Source organism: Petromyzon marinus, chromosome 4 (assembly GCF_048934315.1).
Source record: "Petromyzon marinus isolate PM22_M1 ecotype Great Lakes invasive population chromosome 4, UKy_Petmar_22M1.pri1.0, whole genome shotgun sequence".
Lineage (NCBI taxonomy): Eukaryota > Metazoa > Chordata > Hyperoartia > Petromyzontiformes > Petromyzontidae > Petromyzon > Petromyzon marinus.
This window is the reverse complement of record NC_133670.1, coordinates 20877573-20904010: the sequence shown is the minus strand read 5'-3', so window position 1 is coordinate 20904010 and position 26438 is coordinate 20877573. Positions and strand designations below refer to the sequence as shown.

The window sequence follows — 26438 nt, the reverse complement described above, 5'->3', positions numbered from 1 at the left end:
GCCTGAAGGGGAACGACGACGGGGCCACGGGACCCTCGCCCCGCGTTGTGGGCACGGTCCACTCGGCCAAGTGGGGTCCGCGACGCGTCCAGCCACGCGCGCATTCTTGTTAAACCCGCGGGTGCCGTTTTGTTACGCTCACCAAAAGTGTTTGAGAAGACAAATCGAGCAATTCCATGCGCGTGGTGGTTAGTAGTAGTGGGTAGTGGTGGTGGTGGGGGAGGAGGAGATCGAAGCGGTAAGTTTAAGTAGAGTGGCGCCAGTTGACGATAAAGTTGACGAAAGTTCGCGGACGCCCCACCCCCCGCGCGCAGCCGATGGTACATTCGGTCCGCTCTATTTTAAGAGGTCCACCACCACCGCCGCCCCCCACCTCAACCCTGCCCGGCCCCCTCCACCTCCTCACAGTTCACGCCACTCGCCTTCGAGGTGGCTGCTGCTACGACGAGCCCCCCCCCCCCCCCGTGTCAAACGCCACGGTAAATTATTAAAGGTTTTCGTCGTAAGTGCCGAGGAACAAACCCTCACGTCCTCCTCAAAACCTCAACGTCTTCTCGTCCTCCTCCTCCGCGCTGCGACGAGGCACCAAACTTCACCGTCATCTCTTTTGCCTGCCTCAACACCCGCGGAAATATTCGAAAAGGTGAGAGAGAGAGAGAGACACGACCCACGATTAACAAACACCACCACCACGGCGACAACAACAACACAAAAAACACCGACACGATCGAGTTCAAGAAGATGTTGAGACGCCGCTCAAAAAGTGGCGGAAGGGTGTTGAGGTAGGAGGCTTTTACCTCTCTATATATCTTTACACTGCAACAAAACGCTTTGAAATAGGTGGCAACCATGCCTGTTTACATCACAAGCGGCTTCTCGGGGGGCGGTGGGGTTATAGACGTCCCCCCCTGTGTTATTTTACACTCAAATAGAGCTCTCGGTTTCAGTGCGACACGGTGTGGTGGTGGTGGTAGTGGGGGGTGTTTTGTAGATGGTGTTGTGGGACAGAGATGTGCGAAATTTGGTTACTACTCTGCGCTGCGCAAGTGTGGTCTTTTTGTAATGTTATTATTGTGTGGGGTTTGTCGTGTGGTGGGTGATATGTCGGCAGCGTGCTTAGGATGTGTTGGTGGGATTATGTGGCGGGGTTTTTATTTGGTAGTGCTGTGTTCATGTGGCGGGGTGTACTGCGGTAATGTGGTATGTAGTGTGTGGTAAGGTGTATTTTTGATTGCAGAATGGTGGTGGTGGTATATTGTGGTGGTATGTGGTATAGTGTGGTGGTATGTGGCGGCGTGTAGTTGTGTGTTTTGGTGGTACGTGATGAGCACGGTTGGTTACGTACGGTGCGAAATAAGTTCAGCATACGTCCATTCGTAGTGTGTGACTTGCAGTATGCAGGGTGTACATTGGTAGTGGGTGTAGTGTGGTGGTACTTGTACTGTGTGGCTAGCAGTATGTAGAGTGTACTACTGTGGTGGTACGTGTAAGTACCGTGTGACTACTACCAGTGTGTATGGTGTACTATTGTGGTGGTGGTGGTACGTGTAACTACTACCAGTGTGTATGGTGTACTACTGTGGTGGTGGTACGTGTGACTACCACCAGTATGCATGGTGTACTACTGTGGTGGTACGTGTAGTACCGTGTGACTACCACCAGTGTATATGGTGTACTACTGTGGTGGTGGTACGTGTAACTACCACCAGTATGCATGGTGTACTACTGTGGTGGTGGTACGTGTAGTACCGTGTGACTACTACCCGTGTGTAGGGTGTACTACAGTGGTGGTGGTACCTGTAAGTACCGTGTGACTACCAGTGTGTAGGGTGTACTACTGTGGTGGTACGTGTAGTACCGTGTGACTACTAGCAGTGTGCATGGTGTACTACTGTGGTGGTGGTGGTACGTGTAATTGCCACCAGTATGCATGGTGTACTACAGTGGTGGTGGTACGTGTAAGTACCGTGTGACTACCACCAGTATGCATGGTGTAGTACTGTGGTGGTACGTGTTAGTACCGTGTGACTACCACCAGTGTATATGGTGTACTACTGTGGTGGTGGTGGTGACACGTGTAAGTACCGTGTGACCTCCACCAGTATGCATGGTGTAGTACTGTGGTGGTGGTACGTGTTAGTACCGTGTGATTACCACCAGTATGCATGGTGTACTACTGTGGTGATGGTGGTGGTGACACGTGTAACTACCACCAGTGTGTATGGTTTACTACTGTGGTGGTGGTGACTTGTGTAACTACCACCAGTGTGTATGGTTTACTACTGTGGTGGTGGTGGTGACACGTGTAACTACCACCAGTGTGTATGGTTTACTACTGTGGTGGTACGTGTAAGTACCGCGTGACTACCACCAGTGTGCATGGTGTACTACTGTGGTGGTGGTGGTGACACGTGTAACTACCACCAGTGTGCATGGTGTAGTACTGTGGTGGTACGTGTTAGTACCGTGTAACTACCACCAGTGTGCATGGTGTACTACTGTGGTGGTGGTGGTGGTACGTGTAACTACCACCAGTGTGCATGGTGTACTACTGTGGTGGTGGTGACACGTGTTAGTACCACCAGTGTGCATGGTGTACTACTGTGGTGATGGTGACACGTGTGACTGACGCGTGTGACTACCACCAATGTGCATGGTGTACTACTGTGGTGATGGTGACACGTGTAACTACCACCAGGGTGCATGGTGTACTACTGTGGTGGAGGTACGTGTGACTACCACCAATGTGCATGGTGTACTACTGTGGTGATGGTGACACGTGTAACTACCACAAGGGTGCATGGTGTACTACTGGTGGTGGTGACACGTGTAACTACCACCAGTATGTATGGTGTACTACTGTGGTGGTGGTGACACGTGTAAGTACCGTGTAACTACCACCAGTGTGCATGGTGTACTACTGTGGTGGTGACACGTGTAAGTACCACCAGTGTGCATGGTGTACTACTGTGGTGGTGCTGGTGACACGTGTGTACTACTGTGGTGGTGGTGACACGTGTAACTACCACCAGTGTGCATGGTGTACTACTGTGGTGGTGGTACGTGTAAGTACCACCAGTGTGCATGGTGTACTACTGTGGTGGTGATGGTGACACGTGTGTACTACTGTGGTGGTGCTGGTGGTGACACGTGTGTACTACTGTGGTGATGGTGGTGCTGGTGACACGTGTGTACTACTGTGGTGCTGGTGGTGGTGACACGTGTGTACTACTGTGGTGGTGGTGCTGGTGACACGTGTGTACTACTGTGGTGCTGGTTTGTGGTGACACGTGTGTACTACTGTGGTGGTGGTGACACGTGTGTACTACTGTGGTGGTGCCGGTGGTGACACGTGTGTACTACTGTGGTGGTGCTGGTGGTGACACGTGTATACTACTGTGGTGGTGATGGTGCTGGTGGTGACACGTGTGTACTACTGTGGTGGTGCTGGTGACACGTGTGTACTACTGTGGTGGTGATGGTGCTGGTGACACGTGTGTACTACTGTGGTGGTGCTGGTGACACGTGTGTACTACTGTGGTGGTGCTGGTGGTGACACGTGTGTACTACTGTGGTGGTGCTGTGCTGGTGACACGTGTGTACTACTGTGGTGATGGTGCTGGTGGTGACACGTGTGTACTACTGTGGTGGTGCTGGTGACACGTGTGTACTACTGTGGTGGTGGTGGTGCTGCTGGTGACACGTGTGTACTACTGTGGTGCTGGTGACACGTGTGTACTACTGTGGTGGTGCTGGTGACACGTGTGTACTACTGTGGTGGTGCTGGTGACACGTGTGTACTACTGTGGTGGTGCTGGTGACACGTGTGTACTACTGTGGTGCTGGTGCTGGTGACACGTGTGTACTACTGTGGTGCTGGTGACACGTGTGTACTACTGTGATGGTGCTGGTGACACGTGTGTACTACTGTGGTGCTGGTGGTGACACGTGTGTACTACTGTGGTGCTGGTGGTGACACGTGTGTACTACTGTGGTGGTGCTGGTGACACGTGTGTACTACTGTGGTGCTGGTGGTGCTGGTGACACGTGTGTACTACTGTGGTGCTGGTGACACGTGTGTACTACTGTGGTGGTGCTGGTGACACGTGTGTACTACTGTGGTGGTGCTGGTGACACGTGTGTACTACTGTGGTGCTGGTGGTGCTGGTGGTGACACGTGTGTACTACTGTGGTGGTGCTGGTGACACGTGTGTACTACTGTGGTGCTGGTGGTGCCACGTGTGTACTACTGTGGTGGTGCTGGTGACACGTGTGTACTACTGTGGTGGTGCTGGTGACACGTGTGTACTACTGTGGTGCTGGTGGTGACACGTGTGTACTACTGTGGTGCTGGTGGTGACACGTGTGTACTACTGTGGTGCTGGTGACACGTGTGTACTACTGTGGTGCTGGTGCTGCTGGTGACACGTGTGTACTACTGTGGTGGTGGTGGTGCTGGTGACACGTGTGTACTACTGTGGTGATGGTGCTGCTGGTGACACGTGTGTACTACTGTGGTGGTGGTGCTGCTGGTGACACGTGGTATTTATAAATAAACACGCGGCAGGTGCCGCCTTCTCGCATCAGCGAAACGCCGCGCGTCACTCGGGGCCCCGGTTCTCTCAGGGCACCGCTTTTAGCGGTTCACGTTTTGAACTAAAGCACTTCATTCTTTTTTTAATTAAACAAAAGTGCGAAAGGAAATATAACACAATACACGCACTTGGCCGAAGCATCGAATTGTGTGATATCACGTTCGATTTAATTTAACGTCGAGCTATTCCGCCGAAGTTGACTTGCCCAGGGAAGTTAAGTTTTTGTTTTGCCTCGTAAGTACAAATTAATTAATCGCGATTAATTTGTAATGTTTAATAACAACTTCGTACTGTATAATATTTATGTATTACGTTTTTCGATGGCGATCGGGTTTTTAAAACGACGATGTTGTGTTTGTAATGTTAGATGGCCGTTGAGACTCGTGGGCCAAATTAAAATGAGGAGTTTTGAATTTTTTATCCTCAATTTTATCACCCATTTATCGCGTTAATTGAACACGAAGAGGGTTTAGCGAGAGCTATAAACAGCATTTAGTGAATATATTATCGGAATTCGCTGTTACTGAGGAACATTTATATAGCGAAGAATTGGCTATACGTCTTGATGGAACTGCATTGGTCATCGTGAGCGATTTTTTTTAAAAAGATCATTCTTTGATATTGTTAAGCTTAAAAAGTATATATATATTTTTTAAAAAATGTATATTTGAGTTTTCAATAGATATCCGATGAGAGATTGTGATGTTTATAGGGTTGGTGGTTCGTGAGATGGTCGTAAGCGCCACGTGGGCCTCGGGAGATGGCGGTTGAGGTGTTTTTTTATTTCTCCGTAAGCGATTACATTTAAATGTTTTATAACTACAAATTGTGCCCTTTTTGTGCAACATGATTTAGTATTGTGTGTGTGTATAGCCGAGTTCGCAACGAGTTAACTACGATGATTTTAGTTATTTTTGAAGGCCCTCACACGACGCTTAAGTCTCCGCTTTTAGAAATAAATATATAAATAACGACGCATTTAAAATGCGTATGTTCGATAAGCTTTTAAAAGTAATAACGATATATATTTATAAACAAGGGGTTTAACTAGTTCTCGACGCGCTATTGTGTAGTTTATTTTTGTGTTCACATCGAGTATCTCTTTTTTTTGCCATAATCAAAAGTTTGTTTAAAAAATATATAACAATAGGCGTTATAACAATAAAACGGGAGTTGTGTTAAAATTCTCAATAAAACCACTCGGGTGAGATAGCTTTTGCAAGGAAGCACGTTACTACGTGTGTACCTGCGTGGGTGAACGTGCAAAAAATTATTGATTTAAAAAAAATTATACTTTAGAATTGTATAATTTATAGAAGCGGGTTCGTCAAATTCCCGCGAAAACAACAAAAAGGCCTCTGGGTAAGGGGAGGGAGACGCCGCCACGGGGAACGACGGTGAACGACCAGGCCTTGGGCAGAAGGACGATAATGACGGAATGAATGGCAAGCCAGATGAGAAGAGGATTGCGACGATGTGGATCAATGTTGTTGTTTGACGGACGTGAGCGAGGTGATGTTGATGAGTGGGGCCGTGGTGGGATTTTGTTCATCTAGCAGTAGACGGAACATGGTTACAGTACCATGGAGTGGTATTTTTTTTGTAAACCAAAGCTTTTTGGACTGAACTTTAAATCCCTCCCCAAACCCCTCCTAAAGTTTTGTGTTGCAGAGAAAACGGAACTACTTGGATTTCAATATTTGATCTGTGTCAATGTTTAACCTCTGGACTAACTCAAGTTTTGAATCGAAGTACGTACTCTTTTTTTAATTATTATTATTAAATGCTCTACTTTTGAATGCCGACGTGAATTGTGTAATGGCGGGGGACTAGCGTTACGTGAAATAACGTCGACATCCCGTGTATGACGATGTTAAAGTGGAGTCTACGAGAGAGTGAGAGAGTAAATATGATTGTATATTCAAACGAATAGCTAGTCTAGACGGCTAAAGGTACGTGTTGTCTTATTCCATCTAAAGTGGCGTCAAACAGCGGCGTTTTGATTTGCCTATTCAGATATTTTTTTAACTGGGAAATTTTACCTCACATTTATCGATTACAAGTACTCGCTTTTCAATGAACTCGTTCAGTCAACATTTGGTAAACGTGGCTGTTACTTTGAAATCTATTTTTTTAACTATCATTTTGATTCAACGTTAATTGTGTACTTAATGGAACCCCCCCCCCCCCCAAAGGTTGACAATTGTAGGCCTGCCAGAATACTTTTAGCAGTATTCAGAGTCACTCGCGTGAGTTAAAATTTGCCTTTGTATTGTCGCGTGTTGGCAAAACACGTCTGTCAGGTGTTTATCTGTAGGCTGATTTTTGTTGTTTTATTTTTTACCTACGTGACTTTACCGAATAGAACCACAGAATGCTGGTACAGTAATACCACGAACTTGGGCTCTCCCACGTCGTTTCGCAAATACGTCGTCACTTCGGTTTAACACGTAGTAGGCTTTCGCGATCAATATCCATAATACAGGTATTTTTTTACGGCTTTAATTAACTTGACTCCTGTGTCGTGGTCAAAGCTTGTAATCTACATTTCGTCCTCTTCCCGTTGTCCAATTAATCCCAAATTTTGCACGCGTACTCAGATCCGGTGACAATGCGTGTCTGTATAAAAACAAAAATCGGCATCAAATAATCAATTAATTGCCTCCTTTCGAGCAATTACACATTTTTCATGGGCGGCATATTAATTATATATTTTTGTGTAGGTGAAAAACGCCGCGGTCCCTAAACTGTGGAATCGGCTCGCACAAAAATCAGGCGCCACCTGTCTCTTGTAATCAAGATGTCGTCCACTTCCCTTTGTCAAATCGAGTTATTTACTTTTTAGCGCACTTTAAAATAAAATTGTTTAAAAAAAAGTTTTAAAGGAGTTTATTTAGGTTAGATCGCCTAAATGTAAATGTGTCGTTAAACCCGCCACCACCCGACACAGCCAATTAGCAAGGTTTTTCAGGTCAAACAGAACATGCCAATTCGTTACCCGTGTAATGACAGAGTGGCACCTGCTGGCCTGGAAGGGGAATCTCGGGTACGGTCGCTCATTGCACTAGTACAGCACACCGGCATGTTGAGAGAGTAAACCCACAACATGTACAATATTGAGTACGACATTTCGCCAGTCATCACTTTACTCTACCTCGACTCGTGTCGCCTTGACCGGCACCTACGTCACTGATAGCATCTGCACTTTACAGTATCCTTCGCCTCCACCTACCTACTTACCCCCCTGTATATTCGTTTTGATTTGCGTCGTTTCGATATGCGTCGTACCGTTCGTCGCGCCATACCTTTCCGGAACGCGCAAACCCGGGTCTGTGGCTGGTGGTGGGGGGGGGGAGTATTTTACCGTACAAATAACAAGTCTCGTTCACAAGATGACTGACGGTGAAAGTGATGTAAATTGCGCATTAGTACCTGGTGTCTTGTGTGGGGGGAGCGGTAGTGCAGCGGTTAGCGCACCGCGCTGTGCTGCGAACCGGAGTTCGATTCCCGCTCAGGGCCGCCAACACCAGTGACGATTATCTGAACCGGTCCAGGGCCTCTCCGCTAGCTCGACTCAGCCTCAAATGAGTACCCGGCGCGGTGTATAAACATCGCCACTCGGGGAGACAAAGACGCTCGTGCGTGGTTGCTCCACCCACCAACCTCGTGTGCCGCACAGTGCCGGCCATCATCGGCGCTACTCGACTAACAGCACTTGCCCCCAAACAACAGTCTGTTACAGGCTACACGGGGGATCTTTGTGTATTCCTTTTTCCCGCGTGACCCCCATTTTTGTCATCGTCTTGTCGCCGCCAGGGTGCTGCTGCTGTCCGCACGTGCCACGATGAGCGACTCCATGGGTGGCGGCAGCAACGGTGATGGTAGTGGTGCATCGCCGCCACTTACGCTGGAGGCAGTGCCGTCGCTGATAAGCGGCGGCAACCCCACGCAGGCGCCACGTTACGGCACCGTTATCCCCAATCGCATCTTTGTTGGGGGCATCGACTTCAAGGTGTGGGGGGATTCGTGGGCACAACACGTTTCACTTGGTGGCGACGAGACGACAGTTTAATCGGCGTTTGAAATTTATAAGGGGCAGGGGGTGACCAATAAGGTCTACATTGGTCTGTACTAAGGTAGGCACTGATAAGGGGGTTGACAGGTATGTAATGTTGTTTATGAAAATCCTTATTCACAAAAATGTTACGATTTTCGCGACCAATGTACATAATAGAGGTTTGTAAAATCACCGTTTATAAATGCTTTCATTAATGTAATTGAATTGATGTTGACGTGTCATACGTAGGAGTGCAATGATTAATCGATTCATGTATTTTGCTCACAACGTGCATCAAATCGTGCATGTTATAAAATATTATGACATGCAGGTTCTACGCTAATTTTATCATTTATGCAAATGGTGCAAACGAGACGTGATTACAGAAGCGACTTAAAACATGCAAGACATCCAGTTTGAATGAAGAGCTAATTTAATGGCGGGCTCCAAATCATCACGTCATATATCAAGTGTCGTGCTAAGTTGAAATATGAAGGATTGCAGCTTTTGCAATAATTTTTTACATGTGTACTACAACAAAATGTTCGTGCCGGTGTAGGGTAGAACCAGCCATACTAACAATGAATGTCATGGGACATTGCATTTGTGCAGGTGACCTCAAGGTGACGCCTCACATCACTTGGATTTTCACATTGTGTAATTCCAGAATGTTCTTATAAAATGTATTTTTTGTAAATGACAGCAGAAACGAGGCATCTTCAAGTTGTATAATGCATGTGGGTGACGGCAAACACGTTATTTTAAAAGAGCATGAAGATTGGTCATTGAAAGGTACACTTTAAAACAGTCGCAAGAACCTTGGGAAAAGTACATACATGCCTTTGCTGGTGATTCAGAGTAAAAGTAATGCCTATATATTCCATTTGCTGTGCACGTTTATTTTCAGGTAAATGAAGCTGAACTTAAGAAGTATTTCACTCAGTTTGGTGTTGTTAAAGATGTCAAGATCATAAATGACAGGGCTGGAGTCTCCAAAGGGTGAGTCCTGATTATATTTTGCAAATTTACACCAAAACTGGTTCAAATGTTCCTTGTTTTCATATTGCAATAGTCTGCAGATCTGTTAAAGTTGTGTTTTTAAAGATTAACATCACATATAGGTTACAACATTAATATTTAAAATATTTACATTATGATGAATAATATATTTTGGATGCCTGTGTGATGCAGAAGTCTATGGTTATTATTTAATAAATTTGGTGATAACATCGGCACATTAACAAACACCTACATTCTACTTTTTTAATTTTGCAGTTATGGATTTGTCACATTTGAGTCACAAGAGGATGCACAGAAGATACAGCAAGAGGTAAATTAGTACAAATAAATTGCTTCAGGCATTCCAGTGTGTTAATTTCACAACGTACTGCTCTTAAGTTATGCTTCACGTGATACCATGCAAGAATGTTTGGACCTGGTTCGAGAACAGGTTTGCCTTGTGTGCAAATCATTTAAAGGCAAGGAGAGATGTCATTTGTAATGTTGGCTCAAGTCACAAGACCTAAATAGCTGGGTCTGCTGTGCAAGTCAGTTTGGCGCAGTCACATTTTACAGAGTTCCATTTCAAAAGCGTTTTAATATTAAAATGAAATTGCATGGTTTTTACATCTTTCCTGAAAACAAATCGGGAGTGTAACCATTTTTATTTTACCCTTTTTGTGCCATACATGAGATAATTCACGGTTGTTGAAACATTTTTTTAATACATTATATTCATTTTATTTGACATAATTTGAGGTCATTTGTCTATGCATTGTTGGATAAAGAATGTATCAATTCTGTTATATCACGAGAAGTTGTACATAATGTTTTAAAGCTGTGGTGCAACATGTACATTACATAGTTTTACATCTTGGCTTCTGTATGCTGTGTATACATTCACCACTATCAAACAACTCAATAATGATTTAAAGCTTTCGTGACTGCAGGGATTCATATTCTTGGTTCTTTCGGTAAAGTCACGTAGAAGGGAAACAATAAAATAATACAAATATTAAACAATATTGTGATTAGTATATTTTATATTTTTATTATTTTATTGTTTCCCTTCTACGTGACTTTACCAAAAGAACCAAGAATATAACTCAATAATGACTTGTGTGAGCTGAACTGCTTATTGTATTACGAGCCTTTTGCCCGTCCAAGGATTGGTGTACTACAGTAAATCTGAAACTTGCAAGCGAAAAGCAGACCGCGACGTGAAAATCATTGCATCCATGCGTGTGCAATTTGTAAGGGCGCGGTGACACAGACCTATTTCATTTTAAGGTTATAATCCCTTGTTCATCATGACGTCCTTTTTACTTTGATGTCTCAACAGCGTTACGGAGATCGCGTGACGTGAGGGTTCTGCCTTTGTAGTGAGGGTTGTAAGTTGACGCCGAGGAGGGGGGAGGAGGCGCCTCGGCCCCCCCATATGGAGTGACGTCAGCCGCTAATTATTATGAATGGGGGGGAGGGGGGGTCCATTTGGAGGTCGTCACTTTATAATGATTATTAATGAGGGGTGCTGTTCGATTTGGAGTGACGTCACCTGCTCATAATTAGTAATGAGGGGGGAGTATTCTTTGGTTCTTTCGGTAAAGTCACGTAAGAACCAAAGAATACTGTTCATGATTTTAATTAGGGGGACTGGTCGACGTGGAGTGACGTCACGAGCGTTTCACACAGATAATCTTGGCTCATAGTAGGTAATAATAATGGGGGGGTGTCTATTTGGAGGATGTCACCTGCTCATGATTATTAATGAGGGGGCTGTTCGATGTGGAGTGACGTCACTTGCACATGATTATTAGTGAGGGGGGAAGAGTACTCCACATTGAGTGACGTCACCCGCTCATTATTATTGAGGAGGGGTGGGGGGTGTCCATTGGGAGGACATCACCTGCTCATGAATCTTAATGAGGGGGGCTGGTCGATGTGGCGTGACGTCACGAGCATTAAGGACAGACATCCCTGGGTCATAGGTATTTCAGTCAAATGTAATTGTAATGGATGATTTGTTAACATGGGTTTTGTGGCTTTTGCCTAGGCTGAAAAAATTATGTATAAGGACAAAAAGCTCAACATTGGCCCAGCCATTCGAAAACAGCAAGTCGGCTTCCCACGTAAGTAATACTCATAGGTGTTCTGAGTAATGTAGGCGATTTCCGCTTAGCAACCAATCTAGTCAAATTTGTGTTTACTAAACCAAGCATTTCAACAGTATTCATCTCATTGACTGCAAATAATGTTGTTGGGCACTACTTTCTAACCTCGCAAACAAGTGGTGTTACTTAAGAGTCATGCATATGTCTACGCATTTGGATATTGGATCAGGCACTTGTCTGTGTGTGGTTGTATGTGTGTATTCCTCTGTGTTCTCACAGAGTTTCCTCTAACTCCAGCATCAGGGAGTATGGTCCTCACAACCTCAACAGGGCAGCCTTTCCTCTTTCACAATGGCGTGGCTTATTTCCAACAACCTGATGCTATGCCAGTCCAAATGCCTGTGAGTGAATCTCATTTGTGTACAAACACAGCAGTTTGCATTATTTCATGTTGTGCAATCACAGGTGACTGATGTTTGGTAATTTAAAGAGAAGCTGTAATTATACACTCATGGGTGTGTTATTGGAAATGTAAATTGCACAGTAAGCCTTATCTCAAACATGGTTATTGCTTTGTGTGTGAAAAGATTCAACAGCCCCAGACATACTATAGTCATCAACCTATGCTCATACCATCACCCCAAGCATCACCCGTGTTTCAACAGCCTGCCTACTCTTATCAGGTATGAACAGTCGTGCAGCACACAGAGACTCGACTCCTAAAAATCATGATCAAAATAAATATCACATCTCTGCATTGTTTATGAATTTTTTTACATTTTATACAAAAGATAAATTCAAGTTTTTGGCAGATATGAATAAATACAAATTATCGAAAAAATAAAAGAATATTTCAAGTCCCCCCAAGACTATTCAGTAACCCCTACACACTTTGCCTCCCAAATGTTTGGTGGGAAACACATACACCATGCAGAGACTACACACACATAATACACTGCATACGATTATAACTTTGTTCCATTAATTAAGATTAACTTGTTCTAGATAAAAGATAAAAGGTTTACATGGCGACTCATTAACATCAAATGTCTTCTCTGGATAGCATAACATACATGGGAATTCTGTGCGAACAGAATGACTCGGAGATTAGTAAATATTTTTTTTTTACAATGAAGATAAACTTAATGGTTTATTTTCATTTGTTTTCAGCATTGCATATGGGACTGCATATACATCAGAGCATAATTTTTGAACTGTATACCCATGTACTGTAACATTGCACTCCACCATTGTACAGTGCAATGAATACAGCCACATCGTTTATATTGAGTTATAGCTAACCAAGCTCATGATACTTATCAACATTTTCCAGTTTCTTACACATTACGCTTAAGCTGGCTGCAAGCACACAGTACTTTGCATAACGTTTTTCAACAACTGCTTGACAACTCGCGTGGTTACACTGATTCTTACCACTGTCGACAGGAGTTTGGCTGAAGTCAAGGTTATTATTGTAACCAGAAAGTTGGCTGGCTTGCTGGCCAGTGATATTTTTAATTTATGGCACTACTGCGCTGGAGACAGCATGTAGCAAGTAAAAATAACTACTGTATTTGTTGCCCTGCTCATCAAGAGTTTAGACGTTTACTTTGTTTAATAATGAAGTATAATAAGTTACAGCCCTTTGTCAATCCACTGCTAGAAGCACACCTCCCCATGCCATGTTAGTTGTTGGGATTGTTTTGAGCACACTACACTAGTAAATGTGAATTGGTGAAGGGGGTGGTGGGTTAATCAGGTCAGGTTCATATAGGGTGGTATAACATGGCCTAGCGGTAGTGCCTTTTTCGCGAGTTGTAGATGTTCACGGTTCAAATCAAATGGTGACCCTGATATATTACTATGGGTGTAACAAACGTAATATGCGCCGTGTGCTTCACAGTGGATGTTAAAGATACCCTGACGTAATTTGCAAGAGTAGTAGGTCATTGTGTGCCGGTGTCGGCAGTACAAATTTGCCGAGTTTGAAAATGACTCACAAACTACCAATTAGGATTATACAGAGCAATCTTCGCCCCCTACTGGCAGACTACTGGCCAAGGTCCTGGTTTCTTGAGTTCTTACCTGGGTAAAGAAATGTATCTTGCAACTTGGAATATCACGACTGTGGCCAGAAATCAAACTCGGACCACCGGGTACTTAACGCAGTCAGTGCAAGTGAAATGTACACTTTTCAACCTTGCACATTTTTTCAATGCCATTTTAAGTATTCTACTAGTGATAGATAGCAATAATCTTTAAAGAGATGTTTTGCAGTTGGTTTATTTGGACGGTTATAATCAAAATATATCTTCGTCATTTAATACATGGTGGCTGTGTGTTTTGACTTTAAAGCAGGCTCCCCCTTCTCAGTGGCAAACTGGCCAGTGGCTCTGGAGTCCGCCTCAAGTGAGTCACAGAACTTACACTTACCTTGACATTACTATAGCATGCTAAAAAATAAAGATAATTTCAAAGCTCAAACTATTACCAAAAGCTTTCACGAACAATTCCGCACAGCTTTAATATGGCTGTTATTTTTAGTTGTGCAGGAGAAAACAATCCTTTCTGTGTTTTAACAATTTAACTTACCATATTTCTTCTGAATAAAAGCCAGTTTAGAACACCTTTAGTAGTAAATATTGTGGCATATTCACGGACCATTGTTTAGAAAATGTTCTGAAGTCAAGCTTGTAAAAAGTTACTTCATGAAATTTTGAATACATCTACTTTAAAGTTGGTGGAATATGATTGTACATGTGTAATAAACAAGCATTAAGTGTTGACTCTTTTACTCCTGATTGGAGGTGTACTGTTTGCACTAGTGCAATGTGAATTAACATGTATGGCATATTGTCTGTTTTACATTTGCAGTGCAGAAATGTTTTTTCAATTATTTCTCGAATATTTGCATAACATTGCATTATATTTAAAATCATTACATTGCATCTAAATGTTGCCCATAAAAAGAAATACATTCTCTTACGGTTTGTACAATTGTTCATGAGCATGCCATGAGTAAGACTTGTTACTTGCTGTTGCGCAACACGATTGTGTGTCTCTTACAAGGCTCCACCATCGCCAGTGATGTACATGCAGCCCCAAGAGATGATGTACCATCAGTCCTTGAACATCCCCACTGATGGAGGCAGTTCCCCTGCCGGCCCTATAATCACAGATGTTTCAATCTCAGAGGTAAAGCGAAGGCAAATACTGCCCTCCCAGCTAGCATCTGATGCATAGCTTTCAGAGCAACAGTCACAAGTACAGTTCATCATATCAAAAGTGATCATTGTATTTGGGCTTCAATATTTGCTCCCACCCAATCCTGTAATTAAGCATTAGAAAATGCACTTGTGTCTTCTATTTTAAAGGTTGGGGGTGCATTTTCTAAATAAACCGGTGTGTGGCATTTGTTTAAATGTATTGACATTAGTCACAAGTGTTTTAGGGCTGTTTATTTTTTTCCTTTTAGAGAGTGCAGATTGTAAAATGTTGCAATTATTATCGTAGGCTTGAAATGTTCCAATTTTTTACAGATGCATATTGATTCATAATTTGAAAGTATAGCACTGATGTTTGTGGATGAGTAAGGTTCTCATTTTGCCATTTACACTCTGGTATGCACAGCGTTACACAGATCATACGATGCAGGCTGCTTACCACCAGACACACTTGCACCCGCCCAACAACATGCAAGTGGCCATGGTGGCCCAAGACCACATGAAGGTTAGTTTTTTTTGTTTTTAATCAGTTTTTAACTTGTCTGCTACATACTACATATTATTATTGTTAATGGTACACAATTGACACGTTTAGTTTCTTAACCTACACATTGTTCCTTTTTGTTGCACTGCAGGACACCAAGATGTATCACATGAGACGGGTCTACGGTACATCCCAGCAGGGCGCTGTCAAATCGCGAATGTGGCGCAATGCCACCGGCTTCCGCCACCGGCGAGATTTACGAATGGAACAAGGAATCCTCACCCCCCCGCCGACGCCAACGGAAGGTGGCCAGTGAGCGCACGCACTGTGCTGCACGCTGTGGCCACACTTGATCGACTCGAGACACGCAGCACAATGAAAAATATTTGATTTTGTGTGAGCCTTTGCGGTAGGATGTTTTGCCTGCGTGTGCCATTGCAGCTACAAGGTCATGGCCAATTTTACTTGGGCGAATTGTTTACATGGAGGAGGTCAATGTGGTCTTGCTGCATACTTTTATGTGGAACGTATAGGATTATAATTTGCTGTAGTGTTCGAGGGAAGCGGCATAGTGTAAAATCCTTTTATATTTCATTCTGTTGAAGCAAACCCACATTCACCTAATTATTGTTAAAGTTTGTCGAAAGCGTAGAAACCTTACATTCAGATTTAAGAGAAAACAATCTTATTTAACACTGAACAAGAATTTTAAGTCTTTAGAGCTGTTGTGCAAAAAGCACAACTTTCAGGTGTTAGGACTTCGTGAAAGATGAAGCCAAAATTGTGTTCATAATTTGACACAAGTTATTGCCTCGATGTGCACTTTTATAAATAGTGCCTTCACTGAAGAATGTTTGCTTTTATGTCTAGACTTATGTTTGCCTTCAAACATAAGTCTTGATTACATTTCAGTATATTTTATACATGCATTGTGTGCAATGCTGTACACAAGTCTTAAAGTGTGATATAGTTAGTTTTTGCAGCTACTGTACTTGGAAGTCGCATTGTCCTATCTTTAAACAAAACTTCACATTGGGAAGGTTTCAAAGTTTACTACACTTGCATAAAGTATGTTTACTTGAAGTATGTAAGAGTATTTCATAGACTTTCATGGTGAGATTTCAGTTTTGATTTGGTCGAGTGCTTCATTTTTAACATAACCCCATTTTTACAATATGTAACCACTGCTGTAATGCTTAGCGTTCATTATAAACCAATAATGCTACATTCCAAAATGTTTTTAATGGCAGAGAAATACGAGGGGATAGACACTTAATTAAAAAAACAAAGTCCCTTGGTAATTTTGCTCTAAAACAAGCTAATCTATGGGCAAAATATAAAAATGTATCACACTAATAGTTTATCATGCATATTATTTCAGAATTCTACATCCACATTCACGAAATTAACATGTCAATTTTTTTATATGAAAAATACATCTTTACAAACTTAATACTGATTGACAATCTACAGTTAGGCTTTTTTTAGGTGTTATCTCAACGTTTTAACAAAGCGCTGTTATTGTCGAGTACATTTTTGCGTAATTAACCAAAGCTAGGTTTTATACAAATGAAAATAAGTGGCCAAATCTTTTTGGGTCTTCCCTCCAACTCAGCACATTAATTGAAGTGCTGGCCTTTAATGACATGTGGCCCAAAAAAAACTCAACCTGCGATGCTTTCTCCTACTGGGAGTAAGCAGCACTCACTTCATTGAAAATTCTGACCAAATCAAAGCAATCTTGCCTCTATACCCCATCTCTCGAGATTTCCTGAAAGATTTGATATGTGATATATAGCAATATAAGTATGATGGAACTCTTATGTTTACAACATGTTTTGATAAGCTCAGAGCTTAATGTAAAATGTAACAATGTGAAAAAAAATATTAAAACTAAAAGTTTAAAAAAATGTTTGCGTTGCTGGAGACTAGGTTAATCAATTTAACATTTAATTGTAGCTTAGTAGAAACCACTTGGATTAGTTAAGGCACTTGTTTTGCAAATGTAAGTCACTGTTTCCCAGCTTACAAATAAAAGTTACAGGTTTTGAAGGTGCTTTTGCATTGTTTACATCTTGTTTACATCAGAAGGTGCTGTAAGGTACATGAGCGGATGCACCACGCTTGGCCATATATTTGCAGATTCCAACCATGTATTTTACAGTAATTATGTAATGCAAGGTATAAATGTTATTGAAGGCCATAAACTGTCATACTAGGAGTCACTACCAATTGACAATTCTACATTCCTCGGCCACCAAAGTTATTTTATCAAACCTGGAGTCAAGCGATGCGTAACAGTGCCACCCTGCTGAATGATTTCAATTAAGGTTACACTGGATCGTTTTTTTACACTATCCAATGATATTTTTCCAGTTGTCAATCGGTTTCGTCCACAAGGTGTCGCTATTTCCCCTGTAAAAAATTACCATCCGGAAATGTATTGCTTCTCCAACAGTTATAAATTCTAACACCATTGTGCGCGAGATCTCTAGTGGCAGGGAGGTTGTGCAATGCCTAATGCTGCTCATTTAGGCAGTCATATGATAGAATAACAAATGTTCTACTTGGTTGCAATGAGGTATCCAGTCCAGTCTCAGGTTGCTGGTAAAGTACCAATTTAATGTAGATCCCTACCTCAAAATGTGCATTCCCGAGACAAACCAGCATCTTCATCAGTATATGTGCATACATAAACTGAAATGTACGTGCACATGTACAGCCGTTTTATCAAGCCTGCTGGACAAGGGCCTCCCCATGGTGTGCCAGCCATATAATTCACCACGCTTTGTCAGTGCTGCTTGGTGAAGTCAGGCAGAAAGTACGACAATGTATTTTGCTGCACTGCTGTTTGCTGCCAATCATGTAGCTGATATAGACTTATATCCTGTTTGTGCATGGTGATGACCGTTTCAAAATCAACGAGTTTGGGCACATTCCGGATCATTTGGTGAAAGGCAAGGGTATATGGTGTAGTCTATATGGTGTAAAAGTAGAAAACAGCATGATGCTACAATGTGGTGGAATTTACTAAATGTACATGTATGGTGAACTTCTTTCGCACTGTACGTAGCCAACCGTGATAATCGGTGTGGGACTAACTCATCTCAAAAAGTTGTTTTCACCACAGATGCAGTATAGTTTATTTCCACAAGTACAGAGTTTATACATACTCTGCATAACCATACCGAATATTTAAAGTTCCCTTCAATTGCTGAACAATGACCTGCACAAAAACTGCACAGCCTTGGAAGTGATGCGGTATACAGTTTACACATTTCCACTTTCTCATGAAGTCATGTCCACCCAATTTGTGGATAAATAAAATAAAGCCAGGTAAAAATATGTTCAGCTTGCAAGTTGGTCCAAAACATGGCTTTGATATTACCCAAGTGCTGACTGGTTTTTATTTGAACATTGCAATGTAAAGGCATGTTCTATAAATACATAACAAAACTAAAAAGGCACTTTTAACAAATACAAATTTCGATTCGCCTGTCTTTGCACTACTCGGCTGTCGACTGCTTGAGGTAGGCAATGAGGTCTTTCCTCTCGCCCTCCTTCTTGATGCCGGCGAAGATCATCTTGGTGCCGGGGATATACTTCTTTGGGTTCTCCAGGTAAAGGAAGAGCGTGTCCTCATTCCACACGATTCCTGGAACAAGAAGAGAGTATACTTTAAATTTCAGTAATGCCATATTTTCAACAGCCATGATCAATCCACTGTTAGATGAAGACATTTCCAAGCTATTGCCGTCTCTCAGGACCGTGCAATGCAATAAAGCCCACCTACACATGGGCTGATGTCATCGTTCCATCAACTTGTTGGACGACCTCTTGGGCACATCGATTAGAAAACATGCAAGTTAAAGACATCGTGACTTCGAATAATTGCGCTTGAGGACAAGTCGCTAAAAGGGATGATGTTGAATTGCCAAATGGAAACACTTAACGGTCACGTCATGGCATAAGGTCCATTTTATGTGGTGTGTCAATTCATTACAGTCAAACCAGTGGCATCAATGTGGGATAGGGCTACACAAGTGTCAGCATTTTGAGTAAATGGACTTGTATGTGTAGCCTAGTGTGTAGGTAAAGGAAAGGAATGCAATAAAGCATGGGACGATATGTTTTTATAGATGCCAACACACCTTGCTAATACTCCACGTTATTACGTATATATACCAAGCATAAAAAATATATTAAAGCAGGGATGGGGAACGTTTTCCTTACCAAGGGCCGAATAGAACTTTTAAATACCTTTAGCAGGCCACACATTAAACACACTCCTTAGTGTTATGCAATAATAACTGAAAATTAATTAGGGACCGGGTTGAGTAATCAAATGGACTAAAAATATAAACTGTTGACAAGTCAAAAAAATTCTCAGTACCAAATTCGTGCATCCCAGATGCTTGCAGAGACAGACATCCTCATCTGGCCTTTCCAAAGTGCTAGGCCTTGTGTGGCCGTGGGATGTATCAAACGAAGTTCCGGGCCACCTCTGGCCCATGGGTTCTTCAGATCAGTTTTCAGATAGTGTCCTACTTTTACGTTTCATTTAAGGAGTATTTTGCAAAGTACATGTTTATTTTAAAACAGGCTACCACCCCCTGAAGCCTTACCCTTGTCCCTGTTGGCGTCCGTGTATGAGAAGCCTGGGGCCTGGCCGGTCTGGCGTCCAAAAATCCCTGAGAGGTTGGGGCCAGTCTTGTGCTTGCCGCCCTTCTCCACAGAGTGGCACTGGCTGCACTTTTGCACGAACACCTTCTTGCCCTTCTCCACGTCACCCATTGCCTTTTGACCCTGGAGTGTGAGAAGAGACACGTTAACATCAAACCTTGTTTATTGATATCGAAGCAAGTATAACAACGAGATCCCAAGCACCAACGTAACTGAGCGCAATTGAACAGAGCACTGTGCGAACAGCATGCATAAAACTAGAATCACAAAAAGAATCAAAGATAACCAATATAAATGAATAAGCTGCAGTGTATAGTTAACTAAGATCAATTATTGTATAGTGAACAAAAAACTCTAAATTTGTCCTTAACACTGCCTTAAGAGAAAATATATAGTCGATGGCCCTTCATAGCACAGAAATGTGTCGCCTTATATATATTTTTTTCATTTTACGGCAGTGCTATTGATGAATGTTGAGTTTTTAGTTTATTGTGCTTGTGCACAACTGTCAATGCAGCATTACCAAATAATGTTTATTGTACTCTTGGTTTTTATTCGGTAAAGTTACGTAGGCAAAAAATAAAATAAAATAAATAAATTCAATCATGATTTAATTTAGTATTTTTATTTTACGTGACTTTACCGAATAAAACCAAAGAGTATGGATTCTTACAGTCACGAAAACTTCAAATCGAGAATTAATGTTTATTGTACATTGACACCATGTTTAAGATATACCAAGTACATTACACGGACAATACACGTAGCATGTGCATCAGAGGTGGGAAACCATAGCGACTCTTGCGTGTAACTACAATTTAGTGTTTGTTATAAATACTGAGAAATGATTCTGCTTTTACGGAAGCATATTTATATATCATCAGTTAGACTCTTGGTTAAATAATCTTTTCACGTAATAAGATGTGCAATTTATGAGACACGTTTACCCAAATGACCTTTCAGACAAAGCAACTGCTCTTAAAGAACTGGATACAACCAGGAAGTGGCCAGTACAAAACACACTCACAACCTGCTATAGCTAGTTCAGGGCCTGCTCTTTACAGCACTGAGGCTCCGATTGTAAACCATAGGTCATGCTGAATACAGTATACAGTACTGTGGTAGACTCGGGATGTACAATTCGGGGACGGGATTCAAGAATCGCCTGTTTTACATTGTGGTGATGTATGTTGAAACTTCTTTCGCACAGCACGGGCGGGGGAAGGACAACAAACTAAAAACAAAAAGTAGAAAGAAATTAGTTTATCTAGATTTAAAAGTGCATGGCTACAGTAGCGTCATAATATCGGGAGCTATAAGCGAAACCATTTATATTCTTACACATCGGATGTGATGTCTGCATCTTACTCATCTGTATTACTTGATGAATGCACGCATCATTACACCCCCAGCAGTACACCATAAAACCCACAACTATTTAATATATGCCAATCACACATTAAGGTAATTGGCAAATTGTCAAATAGTTATTCTGCGGCTATCATCCATAATAGAGATTTATCATTTGGCTATCATTTATCAGCCCCAGCAACTGCTGGTTTTACCAACGAATGTCTGGCTAATCTTGACCCATGATCCGGGGGTAGTACGTCATAATAAAAAATGTAACTTTATCAAAATGCGCACTACTGCCAGGGAATATATTTTAGTACCACACTGCACTCATACGTCTGTTATCGATCGTGCTTTGATTAATAACGTGAATTTATGTTGAACACGTAGCCAACGTGCTAATCGGAGATACGGGGGAAGGACAACAAACTAAGCACAAAAAGCAGCTCTAAAGGAATGAGTTTTCAATCTCCAAATGTAGCACAAAGCTCAACTGAATACGTGTACGTACGGTGCTGGTGTTGGCTTACTAAATCAGTCTCGAAGCTCAAATGAGCAGTGGGACGGTACTTACTGCAGGGTACTGTGTGTCCACACTATAGTAATTTTCCATTTAAAGCTTTCGTGACTGCAAGGATTCATCTTCTTTGGTTATTTCCGTAAAGTCACGTAGAATGAGAATAAAATAATAAATTGATAAAATAAAATAACACAATAAAATTCTCACGACGTTTCGGCCACAACACAAGCGGCGTTCATCAGGTGAAGGGACGAGACTGTCTGGTAGGACAGCGCTGTCCTATCATCTTCTTGGTTCTTTCAGGACAGCGCTGTCCTACCAGACAGTCTCGTCCCTTCACCTGATGAACGCCGCTTGTGTTGTGGCCGAAACGTCGTGAGAATTTTATTGTGTTATTTTATTTTATCAATTTATTATTTTATTCTCATTCTACGTGACTTTACCGAAAGAACCAAAGAAGAAAAAAACACACTATAGTAGTATACGCTGCACAATACAGTATTACACATTTATTCATATACCCGAAATAAGTTCTTATGCCGACGATAAACGATACACTACAATCGTCACACTCCCGTTCAATACTGTTAAAGACAGCTGGACGAAGCTTAAAGTTCAGTGTTGTAATTGTACTACACTTTAAATATAACTGGACTTGATATATGAATGTGTAATTTCCAACATTGATTAAGGGGCTATTCAGGGAGATAAGTGCCACCCCAATCCGTACTTCCGCAGGGAGACACGGGCTTTGTAATACGTAAAATGACAAAGGTGTAGGTTTTGCATCTCCTCCACTGCATATAAAACTTACGGTCCACCCAGTAGTGGCAATTCGCTGCATGGTGCCTTTCACATTGGGGTTCACCTTCCACCAGATATAACTCGCCACTGATGTTAGCCGGGCATCTACCTTGGGTATCCGGGTTCAAAGCACGACACCGCAGCTCCACTCCAATACGCGACAATGACGCCCAAGGTCAAGATCTTGAAGCTTAGACTCTGTCCCCTGATCAACTTCAGCGCAATCTAAAACTAAACAATTTCTGTTATTTTACTAGATAAGGCCCATTGAGCTATATAGCTCTTTTTTTGGAAGAGGCCTGGCCACAAAAGATAACCCAATGAAGTGGCTTATCACGTGGAAATGTTTCACAGCCAAATACTCTAAACGCGTGTGGAGGAAAAAAAACCAGAGGATCCGGAGGAAAAAAATGACGCGACCACGGGGAGAGAGACACGCAGACTCCAAATATACAGGCGTCATGGTTCGGGATTGAAACCTCCACGTTCCGCAGATTGTGGGAGAGGTGCCCCCATACAGCAATGGTTTGATTCAGGGGTGTCTAAAGCTATCGAGGGGCCCACAGCATTAGCATACAAGTGCCCTACCCCATCTGCATATGTGAGTAGAGTGAGCGGGTATGTTCCCACCACATCTCACCCACGTGAATTGGGCACGCCTGACGTTCTGCACGTACACCAAGACACCCAGCCCACACGAGCTCTTCATCACTGCGAACGCGCAAGTTTCCCACACTAACCATATCACCATGGAATTTATCGCTGAAGTACAAGGGTTGATGCATTTATAGACTTCCCACCGACGTCTGATGACCCCCCCTATCCTCTCACCAGCCAATTGAATAATGGCGTTGAAGCGATGGCTCCGTATCTTACAGAGGAATTCATAGGAAGATGTCTCGGGCATTGACGTTCGTGGGAGCACGACTCCTCTACTTACGAACATTCAATTGACGAACTTTCAGAGATACCAACATATCTGTCCGTATGTCAAGTTGCCTGTTACGACCGAAGGTCGTTAAGTTCAAAACGCCGCGCAATAGATGGTTGTGGTGGCATCCACATCTGCAGAACATGAAGAACCAGTGGCATCTACAAGAGATTTTGCAACTTTTAAAGCCATTCTCCGTGTTCAGTGTACATGTTCGGAATCGACAGACCTCTGGAACCCAACTCGTTCGTAAGTAGAGGAGTCTCTGTACAATGTTTCCTCTATTATGTACTAGTTTACATGCCAACGTTGGTTCAACGTTGGCGTGTGGTTGAAACCATTGGTCCAACATTGGACCAACGTTTACTTAGTTATTCCTATCATTACAGTGGGGTACTCCATCTACAAATGGATCACCCCACATATCCGTTGAGTATGTATTTTTGTATTACTATCGTCACGTTGCTTACCCAACCTCCGAGTTATAAGACTTCGGTGAAAGTAAGACAAGCCCCAAACGTATTACCGGTGTAAATACAATTATACAAATGCCCTTTCTCCCACACACACCAACCGGATTGTAAGACGCATCAACAAGACCATCCGGGGAATAGTGCGTCTTATAATCCGGAGCACACGGGGAATATCAGATCGTCCAGACCAGGGGTGAGCAACTAAAAAAACAGCAGCCCCCCTTTTTTTGTCGAATTCGGTAAAAGAAACAACTCAATATTTAGTACGCCGCAAAGCCGGCGTGGTTCCTCAATACACACACACACAAAAACACCACACACACCAGGAAGGAGGGCCCCTTAAAGAGCCGTAGGCTGCCAAACCCCTTGGTCTTAAACTCGTTCAAGAGTCTGCCAAAGACGCCGAGTACTCACCGTGAATGCCCGGCAAGGTGCGTTATCCCGGACGAGTTATCACCAGGCGAGGGACCACACGAAAGGTCACCTCTGAAGGGTTACCTCTGTCTGGTGCGACCTCTTCTTATAAGCCCTCTGGCCTCGCACGCGGACTGAACCAACTCGGCGGCGCGGAACGTCGAGAACTCCACCGACATTTACAACAAAACAAAACAACAAAAAACTCCCCCTCCGTAGCCTCACATCGACTACGGGAGTTGACGTGGGGCTATTTTACTCCGCGGCGCGTGTTGTTATGGCCTGTAATCGATCTGAAGTGTTTAAGCACATCGTCGTTACCATCACTGCCTACGCCTACCCCCCCCCCTAAGAGCGTGGCGCACGTGGACTCTCCCATGGTGATTTCCCCGTTTACCTTGTACGGTCATTTTGACCGCGTGGCCCGAACCTGTTCGGCGTGAACGATGCGGAGAATTCTCGTGCACACGTGGCTTGGCGAACCCTAGAACCCCACCCATCGGTGGGGTTCTAGGGTTCGCCAAGCCACGTGGGGTTCTAGGGTTCGTCACAAACCCCCTAAAACACCAAGACCACCCACCCACTATGACCTGTCACACATAGTTATCGTTAGCGAGTAACCTATTAAAGCCCGGGGTGATTTGGACAGCGCCACGCACCTTGTGCCGATGTGTTGGTAAACCGCGCCAGGTGCTCTCATTTAAGGTTGAGTTGATCGAGAGCAGACTCAAATCAGGATCGCTTCATACATTTGCTCGATGTTGGACGTTAGCTCGGTAATTTAACTCGGTGGCCTTGATAGTAGCGCAGTGTTTGCTAACCCACGGGCGTTAAAGAACCGATCCGTTCTGTGTGAATACAATTTACACACACACGTGCTGAATAGAGTACTAAAATTTTGATTTAAAGCTTTCGTGACTGCAGGGATTCATATTCTTGGTTCTTCTACGTGACTTTACCGAAAGAACCAAGAATATAGAAGTACTGTTGAGTCATCCAATTATCACACACACACGCGTGTGCGTTAAGGAATCGATTTGAACGTGCAAACAGATTGCAATATCCATCGGAGAGGGTTGAGTTTGTGTGTGTGCGCGCGCTGCGCTACGAAATCCGGCGACTCGAGATTGAATCTCGCTCACGGCCGTGTGACACCAGCGACGATTATCTGAACCGGTCCTGGGCATCCCCTAGGTCGACTCAGCCTCAAATGAGTACCCGGTGCGGTGTGTAAAACAAACGCCACTGGTTAGACAAAGGCGGCCGGGCGTGGTGTTGGCCACCCACCCCCTCGTGTGCCGTGCCGGCCTTCGTAGGTGCTCGCTAACGTCACTTGCCCCCTACAGTCTGTTAAGCCTACACGGGGGGGGGGGGGATCTTTGTGTGTGTGTGCCAGCGAGCGCGAATGTGAGTTGTAAGAGTGACGCTGCAGTTTGCACCACGTGCAGCACGCGAACACGTGCAGCACGTGGCAGCGCCGCGCTGTGGAGGTGACGTCGGGAACGCGGCTTCGTCGCTCGTGATCCACGCCGGCAAAACGCGCAGGCTGTCGTCGGCTGACGCTGTCACAAACAGCCACAGGCCAGCCAATTTCATCGTAGAGGGAATCACGCGGCTCGGTCAGTAACACGAGACCGCGGTGTGCGGGGGGTGGTCCGGAACGTGCTGATGAAACACTGGGGCAATTGAGCGACGGCAGGATTTACGCATATTCTTGGATTTTTGTTTTCCACTTCTACGTAATTTTTTTAAAACAAAATATTCGTATTGAGTATCATCCGAAGCCATTA

The 26438-nt window shown here is 43.4% G+C and overlaps 2 protein-coding genes across 8 annotated transcripts; one reads left to right on the top strand and one right to left on the bottom strand.

Annotated features, from left to right (window-relative positions):
* The first annotated feature begins 384 nt into the window (after nt 1-384).
* On the top strand, nt 385-17526 carry BOLL (boule RNA binding protein). Of its 7 annotated transcripts, none has more exons than XM_076060001.1 (12): nt 4579-4829; nt 6254-6346; nt 8412-8607; nt 9560-9651; nt 9928-9982; nt 11705-11780; nt 12060-12163; nt 12350-12445; nt 14118-14171; nt 14832-14957; nt 15393-15491; nt 15622-17526. In XM_076060001.1, the coding sequence occupies exons 2-12, from the start codon at nt 6309-6311 to the stop codon at nt 15784-15786; spliced, it is 1101 nt and encodes a 366-aa protein (XP_075916116.1). In that variant the 5' UTR covers nt 4579-4829; nt 6254-6308; the 3' UTR covers nt 15787-17526. The 7 variants fall into 7 exon arrangements, with proteins under 7 accessions (XP_032801517.1, XP_075916116.1, XP_075916115.1 ...); XM_076060000.1 differs by having other exon boundaries at nt 12042-12163; nt 14121-14171; XM_076059997.1 differs by having other exon boundaries at nt 4581-4829; nt 12042-12163.
* A 1059-nt stretch (nt 17527-18585) lies between these two features.
* LOC116938494 (cytochrome c-like) lies at nt 18586-24892 on the bottom strand. Its single transcript, XM_032945627.2, has 3 exons — nt 24649-24892; nt 20096-20276; nt 18586-19125 (listed from the first exon to the last, which is right to left on the bottom strand). Exons 2-3 carry the CDS (start codon nt 20262-20264, stop codon nt 18977-18979), a joined length of 318 nt encoding a protein of 105 aa, XP_032801518.1. The 5' UTR covers nt 20265-20276; nt 24649-24892; the 3' UTR covers nt 18586-18976.
* Nucleotides 24893-26438: the final 1546 nt, after the last annotated feature.

Excerpts from the sequence above, each read along its gene's own strand:
- BOLL (XM_076059997.1), top strand. The coding sequence starts at position 6,309 with ATGTTTAACCTCTGGACTAACTCAAGTTTTGAATCGAA. Across the intron at positions 6,347-8,411 it reads AACTCAAGTTTTGAATCGAA|GGTGCTGCTGCTGTCCGCAC; the intron begins GTACGTACTCTT and ends TGTCGCCGCCAG. Across the intron at positions 9,652-9,927 it reads AGGGCTGGAGTCTCCAAAGG|TTATGGATTTGTCACATTTG; the intron begins GTGAGTCCTGAT and ends TTAATTTTGCAG.
- LOC116938494 (XM_032945627.2), bottom strand. The coding sequence starts at position 20,264 with ATGGGTGACGTGGAGAAGGGCAAGAAGGTGTTCGTGCAAAAGTGCAGC. Across the intron at positions 19,126-20,095 it reads GGACGCCAACAGGGACAAGG|GAATCGTGTGGAATGAGGAC; the intron begins GTAAGGCTTCAG and ends TTCTTGTTCCAG.